Here is a 24,934-nt window from a genome sequence, read left to right as displayed (position 1 = left end):
AGTATTTTTAAATCTTATTTCACCCTTTAAACGTCTGATTCCATGAATAAACGCCTGCGGAACTGACAGCTGCAGACGGGTCGCGTCCCATCAGGAGGCCGCTGGCCCCAACAGATGCAGAAGCGTTCACGTACAAACCAGTTTGACCGCTTTCTTGCACCATAACAGGACACGAACGGTTTGTTTGTGACCCTCAGCTGCTCCGAACCCACTCGTGCGAACGCGACTGGCATCGGATGCTTGTCGGATGAGAGATGGAGGGAAAGTTTGCTGGCACAAGTAAAGAGACAAACGGCCCGAGTCGCCATCTGTTCCTGATTCATCGCAGCTTGTGTACATCTTTAGCTCGTCGTTACTCTGAACGGTAACGTGACACCTGACACAGTCGAACCCGAGCATCTGCGTCTTGGAAGTGCCGACTCGGCCCAGACGTTGCCTCTAACATAAACTTCAACACGGACAAGATAATGATGGCCCGGCCTGGAAGACGTCCACGTCCCAGCAGAATGCCAGTTTGTCAGAGGCAGTGACAGAAAAAGTGGTTTGTAGATGTCGAGGAGGCTGAAATCACCAAATCATTTGTAATTCCCAATTTGTTTTGGGAGATTTTGCAAAATCTTGCAGTCCAAGTAACAAATGTTAACGCCCCACAACAGTAAAGAGGGTCAAGGGTCAGGTGTCCCCATCAATAATGAGCTATCAGGAGATGACATTCCATAAATATACAAATCAGAACGTGTTCCATGAACATCATCATCTGACCCTGAATAAAAACTTCATTCTGTTTTGCCAGAGGAAACGAACAGATAAATTTGAAGCCAAATAGGCGCCATGTGAGTGGAAACTGTCCAAAACTGTTGGCTTGTTCTCCACTAGATTGACTGGATTTCCCAGTTTGGGATCATTAAAGTATGTCAATGTCTCTGAATGGTGAATGAGTGATAACCCCATTAAAACCAAACCGTCTCATTCAGAGACTAAAATGAAAGTAAAAGAAGACTGACATGAGGCATAAATGAAACTAAATGAGACTAAATGAGGCTTAAATGAGACTAAATGAGACTAAAATATGACATGAGGCTTAAATGACATCAACATAAACTAAATAGGGCTTAAATTAGACTAAAATGAGACAAAAATAAGACTGACATGAGTTTTAAATGAGACCAAATGAGACTAAATCAGACGTAAATGAGGCTAAAATGAAACTGAAGACTGAAATGAGATTTAAATGAAACTAAATGAGACTAAATCAGACTTAAATGAGACTAGATTTAGATTAAATGTGGCTGAAATGAGACAAAAATAAGACTGTATTTCAACTAAATGAGGATTAAATGATAATAAATGAGACTAAATGAGATTTACACAAGATTGAAATGACACTGAAAGAAGTCTGACATGAGGCTTAAATGAGACCAACATAGACTAAATGAGATTGAAATGAGCCTGGATTTGGACTAAATGAGGATTACATGAGACTGAGACTGAAATGAGCCTGGATTTGGACTAAATCAGGATTACATGAGACTAAATGAGACTGGATTTTAACTAAATGACATTGAGAAGCCCAGACTTGTATCCATCTGACAAAAAAATGAACTGATGATAAAAACTAAAGACTTGGAAAAACTTGACGTGGAATGTTTGTGTTGTATTTTTCCAGTGTACCTTAAAAATGAAAACTGGTTATGTAATAACTGATCGTGACTAATCATAAAGCCTGGTCTATCTTTCACGTCTGATGCTACCGTTTCCCCGTAAACCTTTTCCACCAGAATGGCTTTGGCTCCGAGGACTGTCGCCAACCCTTTCACCACGGGCAGTAAATCCTGACTCGTCTAACGTCCGTGTCGAATGTGTTTTCCATGTTGAGATCTCTGTGGCTGTGAAGCGTTGCCGTGCAGTGGATACCTTCTCTGGGCACCAACGTCGGTCTGGGCATCTGCTTTCTCCTCAGAGGCGTCTGGCTCGGGCCCTCCTCTTCCTCGCAGCAGGCGAGGAAGACGTGACCGCACGGGTATCCCAGGTGTCGGTGGGCGTCGCAACCTCGCCCTTGGTTGCGCACCAGCGAGCCGAGTGCGCAGCAGCTGCAACACACCTGTCCAATCAGACACAAGGGCAATTCAGTTGAGTTCAGAGACTATGGTTCTACCTCGACTGAAGGAAACCAGGCCTTCGCCTTCACGTTCCCTTCAACTGACGGCCTGGCGTTGCAGCTTGGCAGCGACGGGCAGAGCGCACGAAAGGTTGGCTTGAGAGGCAAACCGCTGGGTTTCCCCCTCGGCGAAACAGGCGCTGCAATTCGAAGCCGTCTCTGTAGCGAGAGGCGTGATTGCCATTTCCATATGGAAGTGTTCACATGTCTGAAGGACGCGCGCAGAAACGAGAGACTTTTGGCGGTTTCCTCGCTAATAGACTTCAAGCTGTTTGCCAACACACACAAATAAACCGACTGACCTTTACGAAAGCCTCTCTGCTGGCATCAGGTATCTGAAATTAAAATCTCGCTCTGGCAAAAACAGAGACGCATTCCAGAGGAGATTCGAGCGGATTGAGGTCTGAGACACTCTGCGTTAATGTGGATTCACACCGGAGTCACATTACTTGCTTGTTGCTCGTTCCCTTCATACATTCCGAGGTTTATTTTTGTGTAATCAATTAAAATTTAAACTTTGAGTCACGACCTGACGACACCACGCTAACTTCTAACAAAGACCAGCTTTTGTGGACGCAGATCGGTTACCTGGTAGGGGTCGTCGGCGCACCGCTCTTCCTCGTCCGCCTGGCAGGTGTCGCCTCCCCTGGATGACATCACGCCGGAGTGGCACCGGCTTTCCGACACGGAGCTGAGGCAGCACTGTTTCTGAGCGACGCTGACGCCAACACAAACAAGTCATCCTCCCAAGTAAGCGTAGGGGAACGTGGAACGGCGTCAGGTGACCTACCTGCAAACGGAGCCTCTGTCGGGGTCCAGCAGAGGCATGAGGTCGCAACCGCCGTTCTCTGAGGCCCAATTCTGTCCGGCGGCACAACAGCTCCCCAAGAGGTCGTCGGTGGAGCTGACTGAATCTGCGAGTATGAAGACTATCGTTATCAGCTAACCTCCAATTCGCAACGTGGCTGAGACAGGTGAAAGGTCGCTACTTCAACACTGTGTTACCTTGGTATCCGAGTTTGTCCGTTTATGGATGTCGCATTGAGGTCGCAGCGGAGGTGTTCGCGGTTCCGTCGACCGTTTTTTCATTTCGGTTTTGTGTGTGATTTATGAGCAGCGACTGTAAGCTGGGGTTATGTCGGTTCATCCTCAGACAGACTCTAATTCCATTAGTGGAAACACGGCGGCGCTGAAGGAGAAGTCAGGGGATCGCACGGGTAAATAGGATGCATGGTTTGGGACTCTTAATCCCTGGAACAACGTTTGGACCGGTCCATTTGGGAAATGAGATTTCAATGCATTCTTATGTTGTTTTTTTTGTTTTTTTTTAGTTGGTGATGCTGTAGTAACGGAGAACCGATCAATGAGGGATGAGTGTAATCAAACACGAACGCCTCCTGGCTCTGACTGTCGTGACAACGTGTGAAAAAAAAAAATCATCGCTGACTTTAAAATGAATCTTCTGGCATTTTAAACCACATTAAAAAATGATTTAAAAAAAAATTTTTTGGCGCTGTGAGGAAACAGAAACCTGATATTAGCTTTAACAGCCAAAATCAGACAGAAAAATAAAAGTTCTTTGTAAAATAAAACCAGAACATGTTCGTTATTATTATAGCTGAGTGAAATCTGACGACTGGTCTCCAAGAAAATAACACCAAACGGCTCATTTCTATGACTCAAATCTCTTCATTTTTTTGGCCTCCAATTACTTGATTTGCAGCAAACCTCGCCTGCCGTCACCGCTGACATTCCTCCCCACATGGGGACTGAAATGCCCCCCCCTCCCCCCCTTATCAGGATGAAGACGCTGGAAGGCGAGCCGCTGGTGCTTGGCACCGTTAGAGCGCCAAACGCCTGTCAGCCTCCCACCGCATCCACGTCAGACCTGCTGCTGCTTTTGTCCACATATTAGCAGGAACACACACACAAACACACACACACGCACACACAAAGAGCTTTTGTTTAATTTCATAAACCTTTGTTGGCTCATATACGCTCCACACATTTGCATTTTTCTTCATAATCGCTCTGCTGCAAGAAGAACTTTTGTTTTTTTTTTCTTTTGGGACGTGAAAGAATTTCAATAACTTTTCCAACGCATCAACACATCGGGTCATGAATATATTAATTCTTTACACACATAGAAGCACATTTCATCGTTGCTCCAGTTTAAAAAAAATAAAAAGAGGGACTTTATTTCTTACAATTAAAAACAGCATCAGAGATTTTTGCTCCGTGGGGCGTCTGTGATCAGATCGAGACGTTTCCTGGACGTCCTTGATGTCAGATGTGCTTCAGTCACATGGAAGGATAATACATGTAAATGAATCCCATACCGCCGGGTGCATCCAGACAGAACGCTCTGATCTACTTCCACTTTCAACCGAAGCTCGTCTTCAGAACAATTCAGAAGCAGCGGATTCACAAAACAGTGTCAGGATGAGAAAAGGAGTCGCTCTCAAGTCTGATTTCAGTCACAAAACGCTCATGTTTCACGACGTGACGGACTTTTATCCTAAACGACGAGCCTCGGCAAAATCTGTTTCTAATCTCGAGGTATGTTTCCTTCCATCATCATGTGAATAAATGGGACAGGAAGTGGAGAAGCTCACGCAACATCTCTGCTGGACTTCTTTTCAAGAACCGCAAACGTCATCAGATTTACTGCAACGTTCCAGGTTTGCGTTGGGATTTTAAAAACTCCGCCAATGCAGATTTGCTTGAACCCTTACTGTGCTCTTATTATGAAGTGTCGGTTTTGTATTTTTATTTATTTATTCCACCTTTTTTTTATATTCATTTAAATGAAATCATCGTCTTTTATGAGAGAGACCTGGCCAAAGCGGCGGCCAATCACACGTCATAAAACAATATTCTGGGCAAAAATCCACCAATAAAACAGCACGACGCGTTCATAAACGGCGACGTCTCAAGCAAAACGTCTCGCCATCGCCGCGTTCTTCCTAACGCCTTTTCGACTGATGTCAGAAAAACTAATTTTAGCTCCCAAAATTTTGGTTCGTCGAAAGGAGAACGCAACTAAAACAGTTAATCTGAAGTCTGGAGGAGCGTTGCTTCGATGATGTCATCACACGAGGAGGCGGGACTAGGAGGCTCAGAACAATGACAGGATGCAAACAAGCGTTTCCGTTCTTGTAGCGCCAATCGTGTGTTTCCTGAACAAATAAACCAGGAGTGGAAACGACTTTCTCTTCCGCATCTCCTCCGAGATTGAAGTTGGACAGTCTTGATTGGCTGCTTCCTTTGTATGTAAATGTCCTGACGGAGTTGAAGTGACCCCAAATCCACATCGGTACTCAGATCCACCTCAGACTTTAAAAATCTCTTCCTTGGCCTCAGATCCAACACTGAGAGAAATTTCATTAAAATCTGCTCTGAACTTTTCCAGATACCTGGCAGACAATCAGAGGATCGCGGGCGACGGCATCACCTGCTCCTGGAACTGGAAACACAAAGCAAAGACGAGTGGACAAACCCTCGTCCCCGAAGGCGCCTGGTGGACAGATGGGTGGAGGAGCTCAGGTGAGGGGAATGAGGTGATGAAATAAGACAGCAAACAAGGAGCTGATTGGGTGAGAACTCGGAGCGATGGAAGGAGACCACCGCTGCTTTAGGAAACAGACAGGAGAGGAAGACACGGCTGACACTTAAAGGACAATCTGCACAAATTACACAAGCTGCTAAGGGGGCGGCTTCTGTAGGATTAAAGTGCATTTCACACACTTTAATCTGCGGTTTCGTGTGTGAGATCGCATCCACTTGAGAATTCCAACTTGGCAAATGAACCAATTCTTTTAAAGTCCGACTGGAGCAACAGGTGTTTTTTCGACTCCCTGGACCTGCCTGGAGATCCCAGAATCCTCTTTGAGCCTCGTGTGAACGATGTCATCCTGTTTTAATTAATTAATCTATGGGAGATTGCTTGGCTGTGAAAAGGTACTATTATTATTATTTCTTACCAACAAACAAGGCAGGTAACGCAGGCGATTAAAGATGACTTCTACTCTCGCCTACTTCCTTCCATCCTTCACGTTGAATTTCTGTCTCCAACAGAAACTTTCTCGGCTTTCGCGTTCTTTTAGCACTCATTAAAGGTCGGCAAGGATTGCTGAATTTCAGCTATCATCTCCGTTCCTTCCCTGCCTTTGTTCTCATTTGTGCCCTCAGGCTCTCATCTGTGAAGCAGATGAGAATATAATGGACTCCAGGCTTGAAAGGGCCGTCCTGACAGGGCAGTCCCTTAAATATATGGTTTCAATAAAGCAGAAAAAAAGATTCAAGCGTGGCGTTGTCTTCTCTTTGTCTCATCTGCTGCTTCTCTCAGGGGTAAAGCCAAGAAATACAGTATTCCACATTCACCTTTGGCTTCTTGTCGCTCTCCTCTCAGGCTAGACGTCTCCTGCGATGCCCAACATCACCCAAAGAGTCAAACCTTTTCAGGACTAGGAATCTGTCGGCGTCAGACGCCGGTTAGCGGCGGGTCATTGGCGGCAGGACGTCTACAGACAGAGCCGGTCGAAAATAAAATCCAATTATTGTTCCAAATATGGACCAAACCTTCACTTTTCCGAAGGCATGAAAGACTCCACGTCGTCATCAGAGATGAAAGTATCAATAAAATGTTAGCGCCGAGCTAACATGGGTCATACTCTCTGAAGTTATTTACATGAAAAGTGATAACTTTTGAGTTTCTTCTACATTCAGGGACATCTCCCTGTCAGAACTCATTATGCGCTGCGCCGCCGGCATCAGACGAGACCGTTCGGGTAGGAATCCACCAGAAGCAGAAGTCTGGATGAGATCTGAGCCGCCGACCAGACGTGGCCTTGAAAGCAGAGTTTTGAAAGCGTTGCCCTCCCGGCAAAGAAACGCCAGACTCTCTTCAAACCGGCCTCTCGCATCTGGCAGTCGTGAGAGAACCACTGTGGACAGATTCAGTCCCAATGTTGAAAATGTGAAATAAATCCAATTTGAATGCTTTTCCAAAAGAAGAGGACGGACTCCTATGCTGGTATTTGAGAGAGCTGCTATATGAAACACATTATGGAGTTTGCCAGTTGCCAAAACTTCCAACGAGTGAGAAAGGAGGAGGAAGGAATGAGACATTCATTGGTTGAATACAACTTTGGATTGCCGATCCAAGCAAGGCAAGACTCCTTGATTGCCCCAGGGGGGACAACTTGAGGTGAGAAGAAAGAGCAGATCCTATCAGGATGGATTAGTTGGTTTGGAAAAGAAGGGATGGGAACTAAAGGTGGGGAGAGGGACAGAAAGATGACGGTCTACAATTACGACAATTGTTCAAGTAAAATTCATGTAAAATGCCTCAAAATGTCACAACAGGATTGGTGACATCCTCTTCTTAAGAGCGGAAATTATCCGCGGATCCATAAAGGTGAAGGAAACAACAACAGAAAGTGAAAGTGAAAGGAGGTTACAGAATTATGATAATATCCCTTTAAAACATTTTATATAGTTCCTTTAACAAGAAATTTGAAATTAATGTCAATTTATAATGCATGGAGACTTCTGAGCTTATTTGATCCGATGCCAAATTCACTGCCTTCCATTCATCCTGTGCCGCTTAATGCTTCTTGTACTTTATGTGTTGAATAATTTTACTGCACTGAGAAGCAGTTAAGTGTGGCCAGGCCTGATTCTCTGACCTTGAGGTTGAATATAATATCTGATCTCAATGCTGTACTTTTGGTTTTATTGAAGCAGAATTTCTAAAAGCCACTAAATAAATGTAATAAAGGAGAATGAAGGAGCGTCCTGCAAATTGTTCCCAGAGTGGGTAAATAGTCCCTTTAAAACTGTTCATGCCAGCTGAAACACAATTCTAGGAGACGGTACAACACCATTAACAGCATCCATTCACCTCTGCTGTACTGCATGGATTATTAAATTCAAGATCTGTTATCTATTTAGCCTTAAGAAGCATCAGAAACCCAACTGTCCAGGTTCTGACCTAAACTGGATCTGATCCAGATTGAAGATCTATCCTGGATCTGAACGATAGCTAAAACTAGAGCTGGTCTTTGAATTGACCAACTGTAGATATAACCTGGATCTGACAAAGAACTAACCTGGAAGTAACATATTAGAACTAGCCTTGATTCGACCTCTATGTGATCTAGATCTAATCCGGATCTGAATTGGACCTCATCTAGAGCCAACCCAGATTTAACCTGGATGCAAATGTTGTTGTTTTTTCCCCTAGCATGATTAATTGAAAAGTAACAAAGCCAAAACTCATGTTTCAAAGACGGGGCTGGGTTTGAACCGCAAACAAATCCATTACATTTTGGATCCAGACCAGAGTCTGGGAATGTTTTTTTCCTTATAGAGCATTTTCATAAATATTTGGAAAAGTAATATTCCAATCATAACGAAAATAATCACACTCGGGGAATCTAATGGACCAGAACACTGTTGGATTTGATCACAATCCGAATATCGTGAACTGAAATATTTATTGTAATTTAGCTCAGGCAATAATTGTTAAGCCTTGATTGTGATTCTGAGTGACCCTCTATTTACAAAGAGTGATTGTTGCCTTGATTAGAAGAAAAATAATGACTTCCTGTTTCCAAATTACTTCCAATTCTCCTCAAAGACGAAACAAAGTTGTTGTTTTTTTACGAACCCAAAAGCGGATCCAAGTGTTCATTGACTCTGCGTCATGAACAAGTCGTTCTGAGACGGAAACAAACGTGGCTCGCACATGAATAGTAGCTCGATGCCCCATTTCACAGCTACCAAGAGCAAAACGTAAAAACACCTGGGTCCCCAGCTCGCGACCTAGCTGCATCTCCCCATTGAGCGATAAGGATAGTGAACCTCGATGACAATCAACAGCCCCCCGTTCCCATCACTGTGCATCTTTATTTAGATGATTTGCATCCTGCCAAAGAGCCCCAACGAGTAAAACAGTTCTGACATCTGCTGAGAACAAAGCACAAAGATAGCTGGAGAGAGGAGAAAGCTTTCAGAGATCCACTTAAGATATGTAAAAAAAAAAGAGAAAAAAAAAAGAGAAAGCCATCAAGTAGCATTATATGCAAGAAATACAACAGGAGATGAGAATCAATATCATCCATTATTCACCATATCTGTTCCAGTTGCTCTTAATGCAGAGACACTCTCTCCATTGTTGGATGATAACAATGTAAGAAAAAAAATATCCGTCTTTGATTCTGCATCCAGACAGTCGACAAAGAGCTTTATTTCCATTCAGGGCAAGAAAGATGCCAGAGGCAGTGGAAGTAAAAGCAGTGTGTGTTTCGGTGTGTGTTTCTGCTCATGCGGTACCTTACAGTCGCACAAATGGGATCAGTCCAAGGCAGGATCAGTATTTTTCTCCGAGCCCACTATATAAACATTGGCACACCTTTTTGGGCTCATGCACCGGCATGATTCCATGCCAGGATACAGCGATGTGAAATCCTCAGGGACCCGTAGTCCTAGATAGTCATCTGTGCTTAGCTGCACAGAGCGCGGTATTGTTTTGGTGATTGGGGTCATGCAGCAGGTCGGGCTCACACCGGAGCCAAGGCGTGCAGATGAGCAGACCTTCATAACAGCGGAAATATCCGGAGACCGCAGAAGGTGAGAACCGCCGAGGCTTGAGATGGAACATACGGACCGGTTCAGGGTCAAGACAATAAAAGACCCCAACCGCAATTCACATACTAATAAAAACAACACAAGAAATGACAGTATATAAAGACGCTTCACGCCAGGGTAATCCGTTTTGGAGCTAATAATCAGATAGAGCGTCTTCTGACATCATAAATAACTAGGATTGTGTCTCTGTTGTCGGCCTTCTGTCTTCGACAACCTGCCATCGCTGCAAGCCACACTATCAAAGCGTGTAATGAGTTGTGAGTCTGGTTGACTTCATAAAAGGTGCTCATCTTGACCTCTAAGCAAAGATCAGACCTTTTGGGATAGGGATGTTAACAAACACCAGTAAAGAACAAGGAACAAAATGTCTTGGTGTTTGTCCAGAAAGAAGAAAACCAGAATAAAATTGCTTCTAACGGTACAACCTCTCTTTGTTTGCCTCCTTTGGTGTAAGAGTCTGAGTGTTCAGATCAGGTGAGACTATTAACCTGGATGCCATCCCTTCCAAAATGCAGGCTGGAACATTTTCATGGTAAACCAGCACTTCTTTTAGCTTTCCAAGCCAACTTCCTTCTTCTTGATTCTCTTCTGAAGCCATCAGAGATCAGTGTGGTCCACCAACGGCATCTCAGTCAACAGAGGTCATGGCCTTATTTGGTTTGGGAGCCAGATAGTCTAGTCGTTTCCATTGTTTCAACTGGTTTGAAGAAGTGGACCCTGCAAGTCTTCTGTGGTTATGAATACTAGAGGTCTTTAAAGTTTTACCTCAAGCCCAGTCCAGGGTGTTCAGGGAACCGGTCAACTCACATCGTAATCATGTGGAGTTCTGGTTTTGACAGCATGGACACATTCCTACTGTTTCACTCATTATCAGGATCACCTCAAAAATGTCATGGCTTGCTGTAGGATACCCCAGCATTGAAAAGACAAAAGAATCCTCGGCTGACAATCGTCGTCTTGAGATATGCAGATGCAACAAAGCTGAAAACAAGAAGCCCGATTGCTTGAAGAGCGAAGGCAGCATCTGAAGGTCCAAAGCAAGACGCTGTTGAAATCATTGCAGATAATGACAGATGATTACACAACCACCTGGAGAGAACTGTGTTCATCATGTTTCTGATCAGACGTTGCAGAAGGTAGGCGACTACGCCGGTGATTTATCGCTTCAACAGACAGACGCTCAAGTTTCCCCAAGTCTTTGTTTTACTATTTTACTATAAATCATCTGTATGGATTTCTCTGGAAACTATTTTTTGACTATTTATTTTGTCTCCAGTATACAAGTAAGAGACTGTGGGTCATATTTGGAGAGGACTTAAACTTAATTTCAGTCCTCCAATCCCATTCATTCATGTCGGCTGATGCGACTCATTTTAACGACCCAATTATTCTAAATAACTTTGAAATTTAGAACAAATCATCTTAAGTCATGGTAATCAAAAACAACAGTAAACAAAAACACTCTGGTTACATGAAATAATGGTAGAAAAAAATCTTCCAGATCCAATTAATTTGATATTTTGAGGTCATCATTATAGATCATTAAACTCAAATAAACAGAACTAAAACAGCTGGTTGAAATGAATTAGATTAGATTAGATTATGACTAGATGACAATTTAAAGATGGTTCTTCTGTGGTCCTGAAAACACTAACTCATCAACACTAACTCTTGGAAAGAGTGTAAACTTTTTAAAACACATATAGGTTCTTCCCTAACCAGGAGGTCATGGGTGGAGACTAACATGAGGCGTGATATGTACATAATCGTGATATCTACTCAACGACAGCAGTGACATCACCCAGGATCAGGTGTGCGGCAGCTTCTCAACAATTCCCTCACCGTATGTTCTGCACTGCCCTTTTGTTCATTAATTCCCTTCAGCGGTAAATAATTTGTCACTAATCCAGACGTAGCGTCTTTAAAGTTCGCCGCTTAAGTTCCGCTGCTCTGAATACGGATTTTAGCTCACAAAAGCACCAAAGCTCCATGTTTTCTAACACGCCTCCCAGAGGAGGTGGTGAGGTTCCGGATGAACAGATGGAAAGCGTAGTCTGAACATATTAGAGCTACCTCGGTCTATTCGTGGAGCTGAGAGACGGTCTGTGGAAACGATGGAGTGGGAACTGTGTTTGTGTCTTTACAGCGTGGGCAGCCAGCGGCCATCCAGATTGCCTCTCCGTCAGGTCCTGGAGCGTGACCGGCATTCCGATTGCTGTCTGACAACTTGGATCTGGATCCCATTCGGAGGCTGGTCGGTCCGAGGGGAATTGTATTCAGGTCCAAAACTGAATTCTAGTTATTTTCTCAGTTGTGTCTCGTTTTTGAAGATGTACAAGAATCTAAGGGTGTATTTTCAGCTGAAATTATAGGAAATTTAATTTACGAATATTTAGATTTCTAAATTTAATGACTGCTCTTTCAAACTGACTATTATTTAGATTCTATTCAAATGTTTCTATTTTAGGTGAATTAGTGCTTAACTGTGATAGTTGATGCTGCTGTGCGTTTATTTTAAAGTTTTTCATGTCCTCTTGATGAAAGTTATTTTTCATTTTCACAGGGATTATGATGTAATTCCCTGAGGAACAAATACCAAAACCAACTAGAAAAAAAACCCAAAAAAAACCACCGGCTCAAACATTTAAAAACCAACACGATAAACTTTAAATTTCAAAAAGACAATTTCGTGAAAATCCAGCTTGTCCTGTCTGATGTTGGTCCTCCCACATCGTGTGCGCTTTGCTAGGTTTTATCCTGAGTCGATAAACTTCATTATCAGCAGCCTGGAGAGGCTTGCCCCCCCCCAGCTCCACTTTAAGACTGTGTGCAGACACCTGCCTCTGGTCCGGGGGTTTATATCTACAGGAAGCAGTTTATCTAGAATAAGAGCCCCCTGTCATCCCAGCAGATAACTCCCCCTCAGCCTCTCCTGCTGATGCTACAGAAGGCAAAGCAATGCATCATTTTAAGACCGAAAAATTTGGGATGGAGCCTCAACCCGCCGGTCGGCTGAACACAGTCCCTCCTCATTACCGTGAACGAATGTGTGAATGGCGTGACAATAAATCAACTGTGGCATGCAGCGATTATGCAATTACGTAGTCTCATAAAAAGATTAATTGATAATGACCAGCCCTGTAATAGAGGAAGAACCGGATCATTTTATCACGAGCACGCTCCATTTGAAGAGCATTTTCAATTACATGTGTTGAGTTTATACGTACATAATGTCATTTCAGCAGAGAGAGAGAGAGCAGCAAGGGTAGTAAAGCATTGCCTGGACAATCAACTCTAGTACAATAAACTCAGTTCACAAAGCTTAGAAGTATTGTTGATGTCTGACAGGGGAAACCATAGAATGGTGAGGGCTGTGAACGTATGTGAACATGAATGTTAATAATCAATAAGTATTGATTCCAAGATTCGTTGAGCAATAGAACAATGGTAACATCCTAAATAGTTTCTACAGACAAGCCCTTGATTGCACTTGTAACCCTAAACTCTTCATAAAGGTAAACTTTTAGATTTTATTACCAATAAGTCAGCATTAGTCTAGTTTCAATGATTAATATATTATGGATGGTAGATAAGAGAGAAAAACAACTTCTTTGCTTGAACTTCTTGGTATTGGAGGATTTCATTGATACACAAGTAACGACCCCAGTTTGCTTAGATTTCACACTGTCACTATGATGTTCTATGTTTTCCCAAGACTTGATTTATGGTGCGAAGGAAACGCTTTTACAGTTGGGAAACGAAAGCACAATAGAACAGTTTGTTTTCCCTGGTAACGGTGGAACATCCGGGGTAACTCCGGAAACTCTACCCTGCAAAACAAGAACTCTGTCGACTAAGGACGGAAAGAAGGCGAAGAGGGAGACTGATAGAAAGTGAGATAAAACAAGAGTGAAAGCAAAGTCTTGTTAACTACCGTTGGTGTTATGCCTTACTAGCGGGACCCGAGGTACTTTAAATCATTTATGGTTATATGTTCTAACCTCAAGATAAATAAATAGGTAAACCTGCATCATTAGTGTCCCCAACCCCAAATGAAAGAGGAAGGGGACATTAAATGTGGCAGTTGTGGTGCTTTTTCCAGTTCAGGAACTTTTACACTTTTATTCTGTTAACATGAGAAACTTTAAGCATTTATATTTCTTTGTCTCCATGGTTACAAGTTGAAGTAAGGCTCAATCTCAAGCAAAGGTTTCTAGAGAAAAACAACTATTATATATCGATATTTGGGGAACTTTAAACTTCTTGGCTTCATCTGTTGATCCTTTCTTAACAACATTAGGTAAACAATTAGAAGTGTTGCCTACACTTTTAGTTGAGCAATGGAAGCAATTTAAAGGATGTATGCACTGGGAATTCATCATTTCATATCCAATTGGCATTGTCCCTGTATCTGACATTTTATGGACAGAACAATTAATCAAATATTTAGAGCAGGAAAAATGATTTAAAAGAATTAAAATGAAAAGCAACAAATCTTCATATATGGTGGGACAAACAAACAACAGATGTATGTTACTTGTAAGGAAAGGAATTCAAATAAAGTCATCAGTTAAAGCCTTCATTACATTAAGAGTTTGAATGAAACCTTTGATTAATGCACAAAACACATTTACATAAGTACTTAGTGATCGTATTGCACGATATTACACTGTGCAGGTATTTCTTTTACTGTGCTCAACCCTGTTATTAGTTTAGAGCATGGCTTTATTCTGTATATGTCTAATCCCTCCAGGGCAGCGACATCTGGATCTGCTGAACACCTTTAAAAAACCGTTTCACATGAATCAGCAGGCGATCCGATATCTCGGCCATCCCACATAAAGAGCATCAACCTGCTAAAGCGTTTCAGTTTCAATAAGAGTTCGACTAAATAAACGTCACTTGGGTTTCGCTCCGTCATCAGTTTATATAGCGCACCCTGACATCCCATCTACAGCCATGTCACGAGGGCTTTTACTTTTGCTGTCGTGAAGTAATTCCACAGGAGGAACAGATGGATTTCATTTCTCCACTTTCTTTAAAGACGAATTAACTTTGGCATGAGGGATTGCCCCGACAAACCGTGACTAAAAGGACTCCTTCAACAGAAACTCCGTAAAGCACAGCACCACCCACTGTGTTTAATGGACTCACGCATAACATAACCCCAACCTTGAGCATAGGGGTACTAAAGAAATGCCCTGACATTCAATTTCTACATCTTAGAAATAAAGTTTTTAAAAACGAAGACATTTGGAACAGAAGGTTGGAAGCCGGAGAGACTTTATTACTAAATCCATATTCTCCAGCTCTCATGTCTCCCTCCTGTGGGAGGGATGAGGCAACATGCAGTAAAACTGTGGCGAGGCCTCGTGTGGCGGGTGAGGGATGGTGGTGATGGGTGTGAGACGATGTTCACCAGGGGAGGAGTGTTTCACCCCCTGCTCCAGACAGACCCTGGCCTCATTTATATTCCTGTTCAGGTACAGACTGTCTCCACTCCTTCATCAAAAAAACGGAGCTCAGCAAGCACTCCCCAAAAAATAATAAATGCTTAGGTATTTCGTGCTATGTCAGAAAATGTAACTGTAACTCAAAGGGTTGGTGGTTCAAGTACCTAATCTTACATCTTACAGCCCAACGCTTCCCAGGAATGGGTTGAATGCAAAGGAAGAATTGCAGAATTAATGATGTAAAAAAAGTGGCTTGGCATTAAGAAGGGGAACACTGTGCTGTCAAGAATATCTTCTACCACGAAACATAAGGAAGTGTTTTAAATGATGGATTGTAAGGATGGCTCTCAAAACTAAAGCAATAATATAATTAAGATTTATGAAGTTCGACAGAAATGAGGAATTTTGGTTCATTCTCTAAACATCACTGAGCATTCAGCGGCATTTGATTGAAATGGTCTACTTTTGCAAAACTTCATCCACTCCCCTTATACGTCTTGTTCAAGGCGGGTTTGCGGCACTGGTTTGTAAATATTTGGAAGTAACACAGATTACATTCTGAATAGATATCAGCGTCTTAAGGTCTGTCCTGTGGAAGTATCTTTTGACTCACCTGCGTCAGGTCTGACGGGCAGCACAGGATCTTTTCTCTCGTCTTTCCCCGTCACCTGTTCCTGGTCTTCGCTGTGAAGGTTAAACACTCCCTGACCCGGCCTTCTGTCGGGTTCCCTCTCACTCGTAGTGAGTCTTTCTGGCTGCTGGGTATTGGTCGTAATGAAACTGAATGTGGGGGTTGTCAGGTACTCAGGACTCCTAAGGGAGCTGGTGCTGGGCTCAGGTGTGGCCTTTTCGTACGTGCTGGTTGGACGGCTGCTCTCTGACTCCTCAGTCCTTGTTTCCTGCAGTGTTGATTTTACCTTGTCGGGCACATCCCCTCCTTCAGGTTCTTGAAGTGTTACTATTTTTTTCTCTTCCACTTCTTTTTCATCCACTCCTTCCTCGTGATCTGGTGCAACTGTCTCCTCCAGTTCTTTCGGATCATGTAAACTCTGTCGGTGATGGCTGGTGCTCTCGGTACTCGTTAGACTGTAGAGTGGAAAGCTGAATTTATCTGATTGTCTTAACTGATTGGTTTGACTGCCTGCACCCCTCACTGGGTGACTAATATTGATGTCACTCTTTGGACCTCTGGATGCCACACTCTCTGATGCCTTCTGGGGATATTTATTTGACTCAGAGCCTCTCTGAGGATGAATATCTGAAATCCCATGTGAATGCTCAGAGTCTCTTTCACTATTCAGAGTATGCAATGGCTTCCCAAACTCATTCTGCTCAGTAAGATCACTTGATGTGACACGTTGCATACTTTCGTTACCCTGTGAGGGCTGCCAAGACGTAGTGTCATTCTTGTGTACATGTGACCCGATAGTACTGGACTCTACACTTAAGGGACTCTCTGTCACTTGTTCTTTGTCTGCAGAATGGTCATGAACTCCGTATCGCTCTTTCAGCTCCAGTTTGCTTTGCCCGCTGAGGCTCTGAAGGGCAGATTTACTGTCAGGTCTGTCAAAGCCTTCGGAGACAGAGGTGACCTTGTTGGAAATGGGGGGCAGTGTTGGGTAGACCAAAGACTGAGGGTATGTCTCTGGAAAGTCTGTGGGGCTGTAATCATAATCTTCAGACTCTTCCTTATTCGAAGATGACAATTTAAAAAGAGGGAGACTCCCAGTAAGAGGAAAGCCGTGCGATGTGGACTCATGCTGGTCAAACCCATAGGGGCCCTCCTCTGCTGGAGTAGACAGCATTGGTTTCTTGACCTCCTCCGGGTCACAGTTTGGTACGGGATAGCACATTAGCTCTCCTCCTTCGGTGGGGCAGTGGCACACCTGGCAGTGGTCGATATGGAAAGAGTGTCCTGCATCGTACTTTTGGCCTTCATGGACACATCCTACACGTTCACATTGCATGCAGCCATCAAGAGGCTCTGAAACCTCAATGCAGTTTGGCGGCATATCAGGACAGCTGATGAAGTGGCAGCTGATCCGGCCACCTCCATTTGGACAGGAGCACTCTGTGCTCCCGTAGTCAACAAAGTAAGAGTCTCCCTCAGGCACCTTACCATTCTTGAATCCAGCATTGATGCAATCGTAGTACTGGTAACCCTCGCATGTACAACCCTTTTGGCGACAGGAGGCACAACAGGCGCCACTTTCCAGCACTTCTTCAATACAGTTGTCCAGTAGGGGGCAGTCCACGCCGGTGCAGTCACGCTGGCACAAGCAGACACTCAAGAAGACAATCAAGAAGACGAAGAGGAACGTAAACCTCAGCAGAGATATTTCAGCAAGACTCGCCATGGCACCACATGTACTGTACGTACGACAACCAAAGAGAAGATATCGTCTTCGGCCTTGAGTTAGTCTTCAAGAATTTTCCCCATGTAAGCTCTGCGAGAAAGAGGAGAAAGGGAAACAGAAGGTGGATCATTTCTCAAATGAAAGCAGAACATCTGGCTTCATTGTTGAGCTCAAGAGAGTCCAATTTGTAGTTGTTCTGAAACAAAGGCCACATACTCCTTTAACATCCGCAGCAGTCCAGTGTTTGGACTCATGATGAAACCTGGACTCGGACCAAGTCCAACATTTCAGTTCCAGAACATCTCCATGAGAAGAAAAATTGCAATAACAATCTTGTGCTATCAATCCTTAACTCCAATGGCCGAACACAAAAACTCTATGTACTTTATGGGAAGTGCATTATCTCAGTGTAGCAGAGACTAAAGAGCAAAGCCATCCATAACTAACCATTCTTGATTTAAGTCATTTGTTCAATAACATCCCATTTATGATCCCGCCGTTGGGTTTTACACTCGGTTATCTCTGCCGGTCAGAGCTGGAGGATTTATGTGCCTCTGGTTTGTCGGGACGACGACATTCGTCACACTGTTTCAGGGGGTTCAGGAACATAATGCCCACAATCAATGACAGGGCGGGTCATGGGTCACTTTGTGGATTCACTTTAACAGTGGCCTCTACTATTTCTAATGGATTCATACAATCTCCTTTGAGATCGGATGTCCGTCCTCAAGACATGATTAAAGCAGCCAATCAGCCAACTTCTTGTGCGCTTTTGAGTCAGGGGATTCTTTTTACAGGTCCCTCTTGGAAATTCAAGTTATTCGTCTATCTTTGTCAGGCTTTACTCTACTCGCTTTAGCACTGTAACAGATTTAATTCCTCATTAACATCGGATCAATCAAAGCTGTTTCAGTGAACTGCAGAAATCATACTTAATCAATGGAGTCATGAAGTCTTTTTGATTTTTATGATCAACAGCTGAACCAAAACTTCTTTTCTGATAGTAAATCAATATGCTTCACGTATTTCTGGAGGATCTAATACACAAACACTGTCAGACTGCTTTAGTTCTATTTGTCAGGAATGGAGCTTTCATGACTGGTTAATAAGATCCAAATAAGGATTCTAATGAGGACAGATATTCATACAATCTGTCTAAATCACGAGTTAAACGTTAACAAGGGAACCCAAGAGTGATCTCAGTAGTTAACGGTTTACTAAGAGATGTGTTCCTATTAAAAAGACTACGTTTTTAGTCTCACGCAATTACAAATGTGGATATTAAGCTGAATTTACACAAATCAAACAAATGGTTTTATCATCTCTCTCGAGTGTCAGGTTCCGAATCGGGAAACTGAACTGCCTTTATAGACGAAAAAGTAAATTCAAAACAATTGAGTTCAGTAATAAAAGTCTTAACAAGCTACAACTCCCAGACCATTACAGTAAGAGACCTGCTTTTAATTCTGTATTACATATTTGATAGTTGGCTTTTCTTTCTTGTAAAAGCCTCCATTGGGGTTGGGGGTGGGGGTCAAGAAGACCTGGCCTACCACAAAGTCTCTGTGTCACTGAACTGAACTCCAAGCAGTAAAACCAATAGACTGACATGAGGGGTTGTAGGAGGACAGTTATTAAAGCTGGCAAAGCAAAGCTGCAATGTTTCCCTGAGAAGATGAGGTGGGGGTGGGGGGTGGTGGTGGTGGAGTGTGGGGATTGGGGGGGGATTCCTCTTTCTTTCCCGCAAAACCACTCATAAGACTTCTTTAAGCGCCCTGATGCTTGCACAAACGAAAGGAATTTGTCAAATTAGTCTTTTTTCCCATGCAAAAGATGAATTAAAAACACAAACAAGAGAAAATGATGGATAGACAATTAGTGACAAAAACAAAACGTTACCTGAAGTTTCTCTTGTGACTCATGACAGAAACTATTTTAACTCGAAGTAACTCAGTGTCACAACTTCTTACATGATCGACTGAAAGTTCACTCACAGCTGGAAAGTTTTTACTAACTATCCGGTGTGAAGTAAGGCGGTGGTTCTTACCGCAACATCCAGGGAATAAACTCTATCCTTGCATCAGGTCAGCGGGGGCTCGGCGATCTGCACGCCGGGTTGGGTCGCCTCGCGGACGGTCTGATGGGCTGCAGAGCCGCCGCTCCTCGGAGGCTGAGCACCGCGACGGAGAACCTTTTGACCACCGGAGAGCCGGTGGAAGCAGACCGACGGGCTGGGGGAGGAGAAGGAGGAGAGGGGGGAGGAGAAGGGGGAGGAAGAGTAGGAGGAGGGGGAGGAAGAGGAGGAGGGGAGGTACCAAAAGTTTCCCCCTGTCGGACAAAACCCGAGGAGACCCCGGGGGCAAACCCCCACAGGTAAACACTGGGAGGGGGTTTATTACCTCCGACAATGAGAGACAGAGGACGTGACGTCACCCAACAGGTTTGTTTGTTTTGGCCATGTGGAGGTGGATTCTGTCTCACCTTTAATGTCGGTTAATTTACCTCTAATCTGGATCTGGGATATTGAAATCTATATTTATAGGGTATTGTGAGGGGTTGGGGGTCAGTTTGGGGGGGGGGGGGTGTCACAGGAAGATGGCACCCCCACCAATACTATTCAGATTCAGTCATTCCAATGGATTTCATGCACTTCAGAAATGTAGGAAATCTAGATGGAAAACAGATCCGGATCTGCCTTTATGGAAACAACTCATTACCTCCTGATGATAAACACATGATTCCAAATGAGAGGCACAGGTTTCCAGGAGGTAGAAAGTTATTTTGTTTTTGTTTTTTCTTGTTTTGGCATTATGCAGATCAGAAATATGGAATTTGTCTTTCCTAGAAGACATCAGCATTGGTCTGGGGCCCGGTCAGGTTAGACATCCATACTCGCATCGGACCTTAGTTGGGCGGCAGTGAGTTTCGGAGGTTCAAATGATCCCCTAACACCTTTAGTTTGACTGTTTGCCCTGAAACGACTGATTCTGCCTGTAGAAGAGTTTGAACTGTCCAGTAGATGATGGCTGACCTTTCTGTTAGTTGCTAACTATGGTTTAGCATGCAGGGTAATGATTTAAACTGTAAGGTGCATCGCTTAAGGTGTGATGCCACCGTCACAGCATTCTACACAATCTTACAGGTTTTGTATCTGCAGGTTTGACCAATCACAGTTGGTTTGATGCAACTCCCTGTCGGGACAAATCAGTACAAGACAAGGTTAGTTAGCTGTTTTGCCCTACTTTCAGTCTTTCTATGCTCAATCAGACTAAAGAGCTGTGGCTCTGGGCAAACTCACACTAAAGTCTCTGCAATTTCCTTTACAGAAATGAGCAACTTTCATGTTTGAAAATGTGTTTTTATTCTTGGAATCCTCCCAACATCGCCGTGGTCACCTACTTTGAACTCACATGAGGTTTTTATCAGCAGGAATAGGAAGTTAAGCCAGACTGAGGTTGTTATTCCACCTCTCCTCTATTCAGACTAATGCTGTGTGGCCATATTATACATGTTGAGTTACTGTTCTTATGTTGTGCTGTCAGCCCCCGGGGTAAACGTCAGCTGCCATCCACTGCCGGGTATGACGGATCTTGCATGTTCTTCTATAACATTAGGCCATTACCTTGCCCTTACATAGTTTTATGACCTGTTTGCCCCCCACCCTGAACCCCTTCACCCTGGGGGCTTAAAGACTTGCCCCATGCAGATGATTGCGCCTTTGAATCGATGTGCCGTGAAGAAATAATCCATCATTTTCATATAGTTAAACCATTCTACAGGGAGCGTGACCCCCTCCAGCAACAAATGACGCACGCCTCCTTGAACCTAATGCCTCACTTTCTCCACACCCCCCTTGGTTATCTGAAGCAGCCACCCTCCCCTTTGGAGGACGTCGTAAATTCACCATCATGGCACCTCCAGAGTTCAAAGAGTGTAGGGAGTGCTGTTGGGAATAAAATGTGGCGGGTTGGATGTTTGAACAAACTCACTCATCATGTTGGAGTGCAGCGACCTGATCGCCAGTCTAGACCCCCCCCCAGCCGTTCCCATAAAGGTCCTAATGAGGAGCTGTCGGGGCCCCGGGGTGAAGTAGTGGTCACCGCCGTGATAAGCAGAGCCGCTTGATCGCAGATAAGACAGCGGCTAGAGGAGTGGGCGGGACTCCAGCCAGAGTCAAGAATGGCGTGTGACAATAGCGAGGAGAGGCTAACGGGCAGGGCGAGCAAAGGGAAGCATCCTTACCTGCTCGGGGCTCCATGTCTTCAATTTCATCTGCTGAACTGTAATCTATTGCGTGTAAAACTAGACCAGGGCAAACTGCGGCCCGTGGGCCACATCTGGCCCTTTGAACATCCCTGTTCGGCCCACGTGAGAAAAACACAATATCAAATAGCCTAAAAAACAGTACTTACAGACTGTTTCATTCTTCCGATTATAAGTACCAGATATTCAAAACCAGCTATTCCTTAGCCTTTTTGCTAAGGAAATCTAGTAGAAATAAGTTCAAGTTATCGTTGGTGTGGCCCCCTGACAAAATTCAGGTTTTAATGAGGCCCCTTGTAAGAAAAAAATAAAAAAATTGCCCACCCCTGCTTTTCCTGGAGTGACGAGACCGGAGAGGCGTTGCCATGGTGTCTTGAACCAACAGGTCTGGCCCTGCTGTGAACGAGCGAACGAGACTCGATAAACACTCGGGTGAGATTTGTAGGATCTCGGTGTAATCTGGGAGAACAAACCAACAACAGACAGAGCAACCCGACTCATGCTTGGGGTCAGCGAGGGGCAATCTGGCTCACGACGAGACTTGGCAGAGGGTCACGCAAATGGTTCCAACATCACGTCTGGGGCCATTTTGGGTCCCGTGTAAAATTGCGTACATGTTACGCATCAGGATCGCGTGTCACATGTGAGCAGCACATGCCGTACCCCAATCACGATGACTCCAGATGTCCCCGGTTCCAAGGTTTGGCTCCGCATCCAGTTTCAGATTTGTCGTCTCCAAGCAGCTGAAGCTTGAGGGAAAGTGAGATCACGTCTCCTGTTGGCGAGGTGAACTCCATGCTGTTTGCTTGATGTCATTTGTGCAGCTGAAATGAATTTTATTTCCCAAACAAGCGTGAAACTCTCTGGTCCCCCCACCTCGGGTGCATTTAACGGAACAGTAATGACAGGCAGAGGGAAGTTATTCAAGTCGTCACTTATTTGTATATCAAAAATTTTAAAAAGCAAAATGCTTAAAATGCACAAGCTCTTCTCTGGTACTCAGGAGATGTGAAGACAAAGCTTCATAACAGCTGCTTTGTGCAGCAAAGTCTAAATCTCATTAACAAATGAGTCTAAGCTCACCTTGTAACCATGGAAACACAATAAGTAAATATATATATATATATATAAACTAAATTAATCCCAGGAATCATCTTAGTTCTTGTGTGTAGAGTTTTGTGAAATAGAATTGAACGGTGTTCAAAAGATGCTTCGAGAACGTTTCAGAGACTCAAAAATTCCCTTTGGAGAGAGTCAAAGTGGGCGGAGCTTCTGCTTTGACTCCGATGGTGTGGGAAAGAGAGATTGCAACAAAAAATGGCGGGAGGAACAGGAGGAAGTGCAATAACCATAGTAGAAACCATGGTATTATAGTAGAAACATTACTATCGGTAATATTTATGAAACTACTGGTAATAACAACGATGATGATGATTATGATGAGAATCTCAGTGGGCGTTAACCATGGTCCCACTAACCAATCCCAGTCCTGTGGGATGAGGGAGTGGAGTCATTAACATGAATTAATGAGACATCCGGAGGCACGTATTGTTAAATTATTTCATATGCATTTTCCATATTATTACCACACATATAAATATTTATACTCATGCCGCACCTTTTTAATGTAGTCGTGTTATAACCGATGTGGGGCTCGACTAATGTCTCTACTAATTATATTTGGATTGCCCTGAAATGGCTCTAATTAATTGTGAGGGGAAATAAAGCCCAGCCAAACACAATGGAGGTATTTAATTCCAGATTCAGCCGGCGTTACCAGCTGAAACGCTTTGGTGAATAAATGCATGAAATTATTTCCGGTCCTGCTGTATTCCCAGGTTAAGAGCGTAAATAGAAAATACTGGGATCAATTCTTCTGTGGTCTGACCAGGAGATTAAAACGGTGCATCAGATTCACGTCTGGCACTCGTTTTTCCAGCGTTCTGTAGATCCCCTGAAAGCATCGACAGGAGACGGGCGCAGAAGCTTCCAGGACAAACGTGAACCCTGAAGAGAGGAGGAAGTGGGTGGTGTCGCGCTCTGGAATCTCCATTAGCGCTGCGCCACAGGAGCCTGAACGACCTTGACCTTGACCCTGGGTCATGTGACCACGGGCTTCTTTGAAAGCAAATTTAAATCACATTTACCTGTCAAGTTGTCACGTTCCACAGATAATTGATCAAGAATAAACCAATTAGAATAAAACTTTCCAAGTCAGCATCATGATTTTTTTGTCTTTGAGTGTTTTTCGGCGTCTTTCTGGGGCTTGATGCCGCGATGACAGACGTGACCTCTGACCTACGGTCAACAGGATGCTGGAGACTTTTATCTCCTCTGCACAGATTTGATTAAAAGCCTGCTGTCGACGGCGGCGGAACAAGCAGAATATGCTTTTAGCATTTAGTGCACCAAGCGGTCCTTAACCCTTTAAAGACAAACGTATCAGACGTCTACATCATAAATTTGACATTTTTCCCCAAAAAAACACATGCATCTATATTTTCCATGCAAAAATTATGGATTTAGCCAAAATTATACAAATTAAAGCTCATTAAAAAATTGTAATTTTTCTCAAAAGGTTGTATTAGACCTTATTTTCCAAAAAAATTGATTATTCTTGCATTTATTTATTGGCTCTGGCTTTAAAGGGTTAAAGCTGAGATACACAATAGTGCATCACAAACACGCGTGTTCAACTTTCCATGTTCCGTTGTCGTTTTTTATGGTTTTAAAGCAATTCCTGGCATCTTCCCTCAAACTTTTGTTCCACTTGGATCCGAACAAACCCGTGTTTCTCCACATTGCTGATTATTTTCTCGGGTGCAGTTATTCACATCCATTCACTTAATCAGCTTCTGATTTCATGAAATATGCATGGGCTACCAGAAGGCGCTCCGCGGGAAGCTTCCAGGTTTCCAGGGAACATCCCTGGATTTGAAGAAGAAAAACCAAATTATGAATCGCTTCAAATTGGCTCCCCCCGCGTTCGACGCCGGAGAGGACCCCCCGTCACGGCGCCGAAGTTTCAGGCTGCGAGTCTCTGAAATCGA

General features: G+C 43.8%; 1 protein-coding gene across 2 annotated transcripts in view; it reads right to left on the bottom strand.

Moving 5' to 3' along the window:
• fbln2 (fibulin 2) overlaps positions 1-19,838 on the bottom strand; it is a 37,191-nt gene extending 17,353 nt beyond the window's left edge. For both annotated transcript variants that reach the window (XM_068314643.1, XM_068314644.1), the window contains exons 1-5: positions 19,669-19,838; positions 15,878-17,711; positions 2,949-3,072; positions 2,747-2,876; positions 1,915-2,101 (exon numbers count right to left, since the gene is read on the bottom strand). In XM_068314643.1, the coding sequence (XP_068170744.1) occupies positions 1,915-2,101; positions 2,747-2,876; positions 2,949-3,072; positions 15,878-17,621 (2,185 nt within the window). In that variant the 5' untranslated portion in view covers positions 17,622-17,711; positions 19,669-19,838. The remainder of the gene's footprint in view (positions 1-1,914; positions 2,102-2,746; positions 2,877-2,948; positions 3,073-15,877; positions 17,712-19,668) is intronic.
• Positions 19,839-24,934: the final 5,096 nt, after the last annotated feature.

Source organism: Antennarius striatus, chromosome 5, assembly GCF_040054535.1.
Source record: "Antennarius striatus isolate MH-2024 chromosome 5, ASM4005453v1, whole genome shotgun sequence".
Lineage (NCBI taxonomy): Eukaryota > Metazoa > Chordata > Actinopteri > Lophiiformes > Antennariidae > Antennarius > Antennarius striatus.
Note: the sequence above shows the minus strand (reverse complement) of the source record. Positions and strands in the feature narration are given on the sequence as shown.